Consider the following 9889-nt stretch of genomic DNA (forward strand, 5'->3'; position numbering starts at 1 on the left):
GGGTCAATCAAGTAGAACTTCTCCTGAGCATTACCTACCTTCACCAATACAATTAAATAATGTACTAAGATGGTACTCTTCATTAAGATGTGTACTACTAATTTCTCATGAATTAGGATTGACACTCCTGATTGCTGCTTCACTGGGACCACTTTACACACCATTCTCCTTAAGCAGTCTCATCTGGAGAACTTGCCTTGTGTAGGGCTATCTAGAGTGGCAACATAGTTGGCGGGGTGAAGTTGTGCTTCTTATATGCTTACTCTGATCCATCCTTACTACAGTAGAAAAGAAAACAAATTATGACTGCAGTACATTTTGGTGAGTTTCCTTCTCACTTATTGACTGTTGCTTTGTTTGTCTATTAATTTTAGGTACGATCAAATGAGGGCTCATTTGATGATGATAGATACTACTTGGGATTCCTCTCTAATGCAAAACGATTTAATGTGGCAATTACCAGACCAAAGGCTTTGCTTATTCTGGTGGGAAATCCTCATGTTCTTGTAAAAGTAAGGTGGTGTTTTTTTTTTAAACAGGGAAAAAACAAAAACAACAGAAATGTGTGCAGTAATTGTATGGTATTTTGGAGCTATGAACTGTTTTGAGTTTTTGTGTACTTGGTGTGAAAAACAATGCCTCTTCATTCTCCTTTATATGAAACTTTTTTCAAAACAGTGTTGAACACTGCTTTCTTCTTCTTTGAGTGATTGCTCATGTGTATTCCACAATAGGTGTGCGTGCTCGCCACATGCATTGGTGCCAGAAGTTTTTCCCCTAGCAGTACCCGTAGGGGGGAGCGCCCTCTGCGATTTCTGAGTGGCACCTGCCTGGTGCGGTATAAGGGGAGCTGCGCGCTCCCCTAACCCTCAGTGGCACTGAGCATCGTGGCCGGCCCATTGGGCACTGTGGCCGCCGGCGCAGCTCCCAGTGGGGACTCGCTCGGTGGCTGGAACGTCGGAAGCACTGTTGGCTTCCATCCCTAGACCGCCAAGAAAGGAGTGGGTGGGACTCGTGTCCTCGGCACCACAACCGGAGTCCGACCAGGTGGTGGATCCTCCGGTGCCAGCCGACACCCAAAGCACCGCACCGGCCTCCTCGCCCTATCTGGAGGAGCTGATTGCAGCCCCACAGGACGACTACTGGGCCCACCAAGACCTCTTAAAAAGGGTAGCAGTGAGCCTCCACCTTCAGGAAGAAGAGCCCTCAGACTCCCTGTTCAATGTGCTGTCCCCTTCGGCACCGGGCAGGGTGGCCGCTCCATGAAGGGGCGGCAAGAATTTCAAATGCCCTGTGGCAAACACCAGCCTTGTTGGCACCCATCTCTAAGAAGTCGGAATGCAAGTACTTTGTACCCACTAAGGAGCACAAGTATTTGTATAGCCACCTGGTGCCCAACTCCTTGGTGGTCGAGTCGGTCAACCACAGGGAACGACAGGGGCAGCCAGCCCCGATCCCTAAGAACATAGACTCTCAGAGGCTTGATGCATTCGGGAGAAAAGTTTATTTGTCATCAAGCTTCCAGGATAGAGTAGCAAACCATCAGGCTCTTCTGGGTCGCTACGAGTTTAATCTCTGGGGATCCCTCCCCAAGTTTGAGGACTCCCTCCGGGAGCATGATAGAAAGGAGTTTAAGGTGCTTGTGGAGGAAGGGGCAGCTGCCGCGAGAGCATCCCTGCAAGCTGCTTCGGATGCAGCGGACATGGCCACACAGTCCATGGCCTCAGCGGTGTCCATGAGACGGGCATCATGGCTCCTGCTCTCTGGGCTATCCAGTGAAGCACAGTCGTCAGTGCAGGATCTCCCTTTCGACGGGAAGGCTCTGTTTGCTGAAGAAACAGACACAAGGCTGCACGGCATGAAAGACTCCCATACGACCATCCAGACCTTGGGCCTCTATGTCCCTGCTCCGTCAAAACTCAAGTTCAAGCCGCAGCAGGCTCTCGCCCAGGCCGCCCTCCCGAAGTACGAGGCTGCCCATAAGAAGCAGCGGGACTATAGAAAATGCCTGCAAAGGCAGTTTCGGCCTGCCCCCCAGCCTGGGTCCTCTAAGGACAAGCAGGCGGGTAAAAGGTGGTTTTGACGGGATACTCGGGGGTACCCCGCCAGTTCTCAGCAGGGATCCACCCCCAATAAAGCTCCCTTTTTCCAATCGGTAGTGTGCTTTCCTCCTGGAATGGTCAGGCTCACCTCAGACCGATGGGTCCTCAAAACCATCTCCCAAGGTTACATCCTTCAGTTTATCTTCTCCCGGCCAACCCGTCCCTCCTGGGGGACCCATCACATGAGGTTCTGCTTGAGCAGGAGGTCGGGCGGCTCCTGGAACTAGGAGTGATAGAGGCGGTGCCCAAGAAGTTCCTGGGCAAGGGGTATTACGGTATTTCCTTATCCCGAAGGCCAAAGCGGGGCTTGGGCCCATCATGGACCTGCAAGGCTTGAACCAGGACATGGTGAAACTCAAGTTCCGCAGGGGTTCCTGGCCTCTATCATCCCCTCCCTGAATCCCAGGGACTGGTACACTGCCCTCGATCTACAGGACACGTACTTCCACATCCATGTATTCAAAGGGCACCGGTGCTCCCTCTGTATCGTGGTGGGACAGAATCACTACCAATTCACGGTCCTCCCATTTGGTCTGTCCACTGCCCCCAGGGTCTTTACAAAGTGCATGTCAATGGTAGCGGCCTACCTCAGGCGCCGGGGGGTCCAGATATTCCCCCTATCTGGACGACTGGCTGGTCAAGGGCACCTCCCAATCGCAGGTGGGGGATCATGTGGCACTCCTCCTGTCCACATGCACCGCCCTGGGCCTGTTGGTAAACACCAAGTCCGCGTTAGTCCCGGTATAATGCATAGAGTTTATCGGGGCAGTCCTGGAGGCAACGTCGGCCAGGGCCTCTCTGCCCCCAGACAGTGTTCCTGGTAACGACAGCCAGGGCTTGCCTGCAACTGCTAGGTCACATGTCGGCGTGCACGTATGTGGTCCGCCATGCCAGACTCAGGATGAGGCCCCTCCAGCTCTGGCTGGCCTCGCAGTTCTCCCAGGCCACGGACAGAATGTACAAAGTCCTCACCGTGCCGAACTCAGTGATCGCCTCCCTGCGGTGGCGGTCCACACCAAGCAATATGCTCCAATGGATCTTGTTCAGGGACAGAGCCCCATCGTTAGACCTGGTGTCCGATGCATCGGACCTGGGCTGGGGGGCCCATGTGGGGAATTTTCAGACCCAAGGCCTGTGGTCTCTGCAAGACCTGACCCTAAACATAAACATCAAGGAACTCAGGGCCTGACTGGCGTGTCTGGCCTTCCGCTCGCACCTGAAGGGCAAGGGTCGTCAGGGTCCTCATGGACAACATGGCCTCAATGTTCTATATCAAAAGGCAAGGCGGGGCCCAATTCTCTGCCACGAAGCCCTCAGTCTGTGGGACTGCTGTATAGCCCACGACATCCACCTAAAAGCCTTTCACCTGCCGGGCGTCCAGAACATGAGGGCGGATCTCCTGAACAGAGACTTTTCCTCTCCTCGTGAGTGGTCTCTACACCCGGAAGTGGCCCACCAGCTCTTCCAAAGGTGGGGAACTCCCCAGGTGGACCTGTTCATGACCCGGCAGAACCGACAATGCCCCCAGTTCTGCTCCGGGGGGGGCCTAGGGAAGGGCGCTATCTCCGATGCCTTTATCCTGTCCTGGTCAGGTCAGCTTCTCTACGCCTTTTTCCCCCATTCCCTCTGATAAGCAGGGTCCTGGAGAAAACAAAGATGGACAAAGCCAGGGTCCTCCTCATTGCCCCAGCGTGGCCCAGGCAACACTAGTACGGGACCTTCTCGGGCCTGGCGGTGGCTCCGCCATGGCCATTGCCACTCCGCTTGGACCTGCTCTCTCAGTACCAGGGCCACCTCCTCCACCCCAACCTGGCAGCTTTTCACCTCACAGCGTGACTGCTCAGTGGCTAGGTGGCAAGGAGAGGACATGCTCAGAACAGGTTCAGCGTGTCCTCCTCGAAAGTAGATGGCCCTCCACTCGCCGCTCCTACATGGCGAATGGGTCTCGTTTTTCTAGGTGGGTGACGGAACAAAGTGTGTCCCCAACGGCCGCCCCGATCCAGCTTATCCTTGATGGCCTCCTCTACCTGAGGGCCCAGGGCCTGGCACCCTCGTCAGTCAGGGTACACCTGGCGGCCATATCTGCCTTCCATCCCCCGGTGCAAGGACACACTGTGTTCTCCCATGCTATGACTGGCCGGTTCCTTAAGGGTTTGGACCGGCTTTACCCATATTCTAAGCCCCTGGTCCCACAATGAGACCTGAATCTGGTGCTGGCTCATCTTACGGGGCCCTCATTTGAACCGTTGGCCACATGTTCCTGGTCTCACCTCTCGTGGAAGGTGGCCTTCCTGGTTGCTATCACGTTGGCCAGGTGGGTCTCGGAGCTCAGGGCCGACCTCTGAGCCGCCATATACGGTCTTTCATAAGGACAAGGTCTGGCTCCACCCACACCCTGCATTCCTCCCGAAGATGGTCTCTGCCTACCACATGGGTCAGAGGATATTTTTCTACCAGTCCTCTGCCCCAAGCCTCACGCAACTAGTGAGGAGCGCCGTCTCCACACACTCAATGTGAGGCGGGCTCTGGCTTTCTACCTCAAGCGGACCAAGCCGTTCAGAAAGTCCTCGCAACTGTTCATCCCCTCGACTGAGCACACGAGAGACCAGCTGATTTCCCACTCAGCGGCTTTCCAACTAGATCACTTTGTGCATCTGCTCCTGTTATGAGCTGCCGGGTGTCCCCCCACTGCCCATTGTGAGGGCACACTTGACCTGGGCGCAGGACTCATCGGCTGCCTTCATGGCCCACGTCCCTATACAGGACATTTGTAGGGCCGCCATGTGGTCTTCGGTTCACACGTTCACCTCGCACTATGCGATAGTCTCCCAAAGCAGGGATAATGCCAGGTTCAGCAGGGCGGTACTCCGTCCCAAGAACTTGTGAACTCCTACCCACCTCCAGAAAGTATAGCTTGCAATCGCCTATTGTGGAATACACATGAGCAATCACTCGAAGAAGAAAAGACAGTTACCTTTTCGTAACTGGTGTTCTTCGAGATGTGTTGCTCGTGTCTATTCCACATCCCGCCCTCCTTTCCCTCTGCCGGAGTTGTCTGGCAAGAACGAACTGAGGGTGGGGGGAGCGCGCAGCTCCCCTTATACCGCGCCAGGCAGGCACCACTCCAGAGGTCGCGGGGGGCTCTTCCCCCCCGTACTGCTAGGGGAAAAACTTCCGGCACCAGTGCACATGGCGAGTATACACACCTATTGTGGAATAGACATGAGCAACACATCTTGAAGAACACCACTTACGAAAAGGTAACTATCTTTTTTTTTTGTGTAGTTCTGCTTTGAAAAGTGATTAAAGTGGCATCTTCTAACCTAACGTATACCTGTCCCTATGCATAGCTGGCACCTTATCTCTTGACTTTAGTGACATGTCACTAAAAGTCAAGTCATACATTTTGTTTACTCATGTTAGCTGCATTATCTCTGCAGTGCTAGGTTTGTGAGCTGGATTCTCTTTTAGCAAATGTATTAGTAGATTTTATAATTGTTTTCATTGTGGAGCCACATTCTGCTCCCATGTACAGAAGCTCCATTGGATGTTGCTTTCAATGGGGTTGCACAGATGTAAAATAAAGTTAGAATTTGGCCTGTATGATCTCCTATTGATGGTGGTGATGTACAAACGTGAAAGCATCTGACCTGACTTTCAGATCCCAGAGAGAGTTTGGAGGATGGGCAGTTGGGGGAGGGGAGAGTTTTTACTTGTAAATTTCACCTAGAAACCAGAGATGCCACCAAGGTGGAACCTTAGCATACTGTTTCTAGTTTCCTAGAATATTTTTAATTTCTCAACTTGTGGCTTCAGTGGCGCTGGGACTTTGTATATATTAGTACTACAGCTATTGACTTCCATGTCCTAAGAAATATAATGGGCATTGGCATCCACAATGTCAAAATACTTTCAGATATCACTTACAAGTCTTTAGAATATTTAGCTTTTTGTCCATGTCTTCTGCATCTCTAAAGGACCTAAGGGTAAGCAAATACATAGAAGTAGGACAGCCAGAATTTTCCTTAGTCTAAGCCATCCTATTGACGATCTTCCCTACCCTATAGGGACACTCTAGATATGTTTAGATTAGGGTGACCAGACAGCAAATGTGAAAAATCGGGACAGGGGGAGGGTGTAATAGGAGCTATAAGAAAAAGACCCAAAAATCGTGACTGTCCCTATAAAATCGGGACATCTGGTCACCCTACTTTAGATGGATAAAATTAGTGTGAAGCATCATTCTTTTAAGTTACCATCTTCAGCCTTACCTGGAAATGAAAGTGTTTTAGTCTCTCCTCTGATCTTGGTCAATATGGATTTATAATTTAGAAATCAATCTTCCCAAAAGAAGCCCTAAGAGTCCTTGGATTAGTTTAGGAATACTAAGCCTAAAGGGAATCTAACACGGTATTAACAATGTATCCAAATCAACCTAAACATCATGATTGTTACCTAAAAATACTGCTTTGTAAATCCATGTTGACTAAGATGAGAGGATGGAGCAAAACACTTTCATTTCCAGGTAAGGAAATGGAGGGGACTACAGCTAATAAGCATTCTGTGTATTTAGAATCACCACCTGCCTGTGTGTATTAGCTTTATCATTTATAATGGATCAAAAAGATAATGTTAGTGTGCTTTTCCAGAATGTAGGGTTCAGAAATGTCTCATACTTTTAGGAGCACATACTAATCTATCCGTAGAGAATGTAAATTCCAGCTAAATGCAGCAACATTATTTAATTACCTTTTGTTAACCAGTCTGCAGGTTCTATTTTTTGACACATACTTTATTCAAATAAATTTAGGTCTCCTGTACTCTTGCATCACCTGTTAATACTCTCTTAAATACACAAATGAATTCAAAATGTGCTACTGTGTTTAAACATCACTTTTTTTTTTTTTTTTTTTTTGGGTAGGATCCCTGTTTCAGTGCTCTTTTGGAATACAGCCTAGCAAATGGAGTTTATGTAGGTTGCGATTTGCCTTCTGAATTGAAATCTCTGCAACAGTAAGTACCTGCCTTTTCAGTATGCTTAGGTGTGGGGGCAACTTATTGTGTGTGTTTCTAAACAGATACAGTCTCTAATAAAGGTCTGACAAATACAGGAAAATCTGTTTCCATATTCAAAAGTGGATACTGAGATACGATTAAGGATATGAAACCGTTTCTTTTCCCATAGGTGTTAATTACCAAATTCTAGGTTACATAGACTATTGTAACTTATCAAAATTGTGCACATGTATTTGGGGGACTAGATTTTTTTTTTTTTTTTTTAAGTTTTTCTTCCGTCATTAAGCATGGCCTTTGGAGACCTACAAATAGGAAAAAGTACATCAAAAAATTGTAAGTGAACCAAGGCCATTATATTCCAATGAGTGCCTAAAAAGCACATAAATATACCTTTGTGTATCAAAACAAATAGGCTGACTGCTTGTTGAGCATTTACACCAATAACTTAGAAATAGATTTTCAAATCAGATTTTTAAGGTTTCTAAGATGATAGCAACTTAACTAAGGGAGAACAGTTTTTAGAGCATGTGATTTAAGTTAACTGAGCCCCTTTTAAGCAAGATACTAGATTTACTACACAGGAATTAACTTTTTATCTAAACCAGCACTTTCTTATTCACAGGAGGGTGGTTGGATCTGCTTCACCATTTGTAATGATTTTTCCCCTCACTTTTTATCTTTAATCTATAGATACAACTAGCTTCCAGTGCTTGGGGCATGACCAGAAGACTTTTCCATTTGAAAGTGAATGTCTGATAAGCATTTGATTCAAAACAGAAGCTCAGGACCTCTAGTTTCAGCATTGTTTTCTAAATAGTTTGTATTCCTAAACTTAAGGGGATTTTTTTAATTTAACTACAAACAACTTTAAGTTCAAAATCCTATATGTCAAGGTAAAGTTGCGGTACTAACTTAAGTCTTAACTGTTGTACCAAAACAGTATAAATACCTAAAGTTTATGCATGCTGTAATGTACCATTACCCTTTTGGCTTCTCAAAACAGAAGCTAAAAAGAACCAGGAACTAATGTTGAATTTGCCCCATCTTCTGTTTAATTTTGTATCTGTAATATTCTATGATTTTGTAATGTCTCTTATTCATTGCCCTGCAAATCCTCTGAGTTCATATAGTATCAGTTTCTCTTCAGACCCAGGCAAGTATTTCAATCCAGGCTTCTGACAAAGCTTTATAGCAAAAGAATAGTTTTTACAGTGTTTCGAGCATTTCTGTTTCTTCTTCTTCCCCTCTCTTTTGTCTCTGGCATTTTTCTCTGACAAAAGCTACTGTTTCCAAAAGGTTTTTTTCCTTGCTCTCACCTGTTGTAACAAATCTATAGCTTCTGAGGGTGACTTAGCCTCTTTGGGCTGAACTGCCACAAAAACCTATAATAGAGCTACCATATTTATGAAACTCATAGCTTGTGCTGCACTTGGGCTTTGTCCAGGTTCTTATATTAGCGAGAGAAAGGAAGTGGTGACAAGGCATTACATTTTAGGCAACGTCTAACTTTTTTTTTAAATGCAGCCAATAATCCCATGCAAGCAGATAACCTAGATGGTTTCTAGTGCACTTTCACAGAAAGGATCAGCTTAATGATTTGGGACTAGGAAATTAGAATTTAGTTTGGAAGATGTCATCTAAAGATTACAAGGGTTACTTAGAGATAAAAGTAAGACACTCTACAGTAAAGGTAGAAAAACACTGCAGCAATTACTCCAACAAACAAACTTTAATTTTTTGTTTTGGAAAAACAATGTTCAGCAAATCCATCCCTGTGAGAATGGCCTGCATTAAGTATTCTCTTTACATGAAAAATATGAGAACATACATATGGCTTATTTTCCTGTATAAAGGAGATAGAATGTTTAGAAATTTACTGACTAATGTTTAAATAATAAAGCATAGTGTACAAAAATAACCTCAACTGTAGCGATCTAGTGATCTTTATGAAAACTTGGTGCATCTGTTTGAAGATTAAGAAATACTGCAAGCAACAATATGATCAAGCCTGGACTGCCTACAGTTTCATTTGAGGTTCTGACTGTGTGTGTGTGTGTGTGTGTGTGTGTGTGTGTGTGTATATATATATATATATATATATATATATATATATATATATATATATATATATAAATGGCTTATAGTCACTTCAGTGTTTTCTTTAAAAAAAATTTTGAACCAGCAAAACTTGTGGGTTGTTTTATTTTTGTTTCCCAGCAAACAACTGACAGTCTTGCTACAATAGATCTGATCAGTGGTTCATGAAGTCTGATAGCCTTTTACAAGGTAGTGACCTATATGTCATGCTTTTCAATATAATACGTTTGGGAAAAATCTGAAATTCATACAAGATTAAAGCCACAAGGGACAACTTATCTTTCAGTCTGACCACCTGCATAAAATAGGCCACAGAATTTCACCCACTAATTCCTGCATCCATCCCAGTAACTCTTGGCTAAACTAGACACTGTTTTTGATTTTTAAGGTTTCATAAATAACCTTTGTGATCAATTAGTCTGACTTACATAACACAGGCCATAGGATTTCCCTGTAATAATTCTGGCTTGAAGTTCAATAGCTGTGATTGAACTAGAGCACGTTTTCTAGAAAAACATCCAATCTTGATTTTAAAATCTGCAGTGACGGGGAATCTACCATAACCCCTGGTGGGATGTTCCAATGATTAATTACCCTGACTGTTAAAAATGTGCACCTTATTTCTAGTCTGAATGTGTCTAGCTTGAACTTGCAGTCACCAGTGGATCTTGTCA

At 46.0% G+C, this 9889-nt stretch overlaps 1 protein-coding gene across 1 annotated transcript in view; it reads left to right on the forward strand.

Annotated features, from left to right (window-relative positions):
* MOV10L1 (Mov10 like RISC complex RNA helicase 1) overlaps positions 1–9160 on the forward strand; it is an 82008-nt gene extending 72848 nt beyond the window's left edge. The window contains exons 25-27 of the mRNA XM_054016281.1: positions 375–512; positions 7024–7115; positions 7809–9160. Of these exons, the coding sequence (XP_053872256.1) occupies positions 375–512; positions 7024–7115; positions 7809–7818 (240 nt within the window). The 3' untranslated portion in view covers positions 7819–9160. The remainder of the gene's footprint in view (positions 1–374; positions 513–7023; positions 7116–7808) is intronic.
* Positions 9161–9889: the final 729 nt, after the last annotated feature.

Source organism: Malaclemys terrapin, chromosome 1, assembly GCF_027887155.1.
Source record: "Malaclemys terrapin pileata isolate rMalTer1 chromosome 1, rMalTer1.hap1, whole genome shotgun sequence".
NCBI classification, from domain to species: Eukaryota; Metazoa; Chordata; order Testudines; family Emydidae; genus Malaclemys; species Malaclemys terrapin.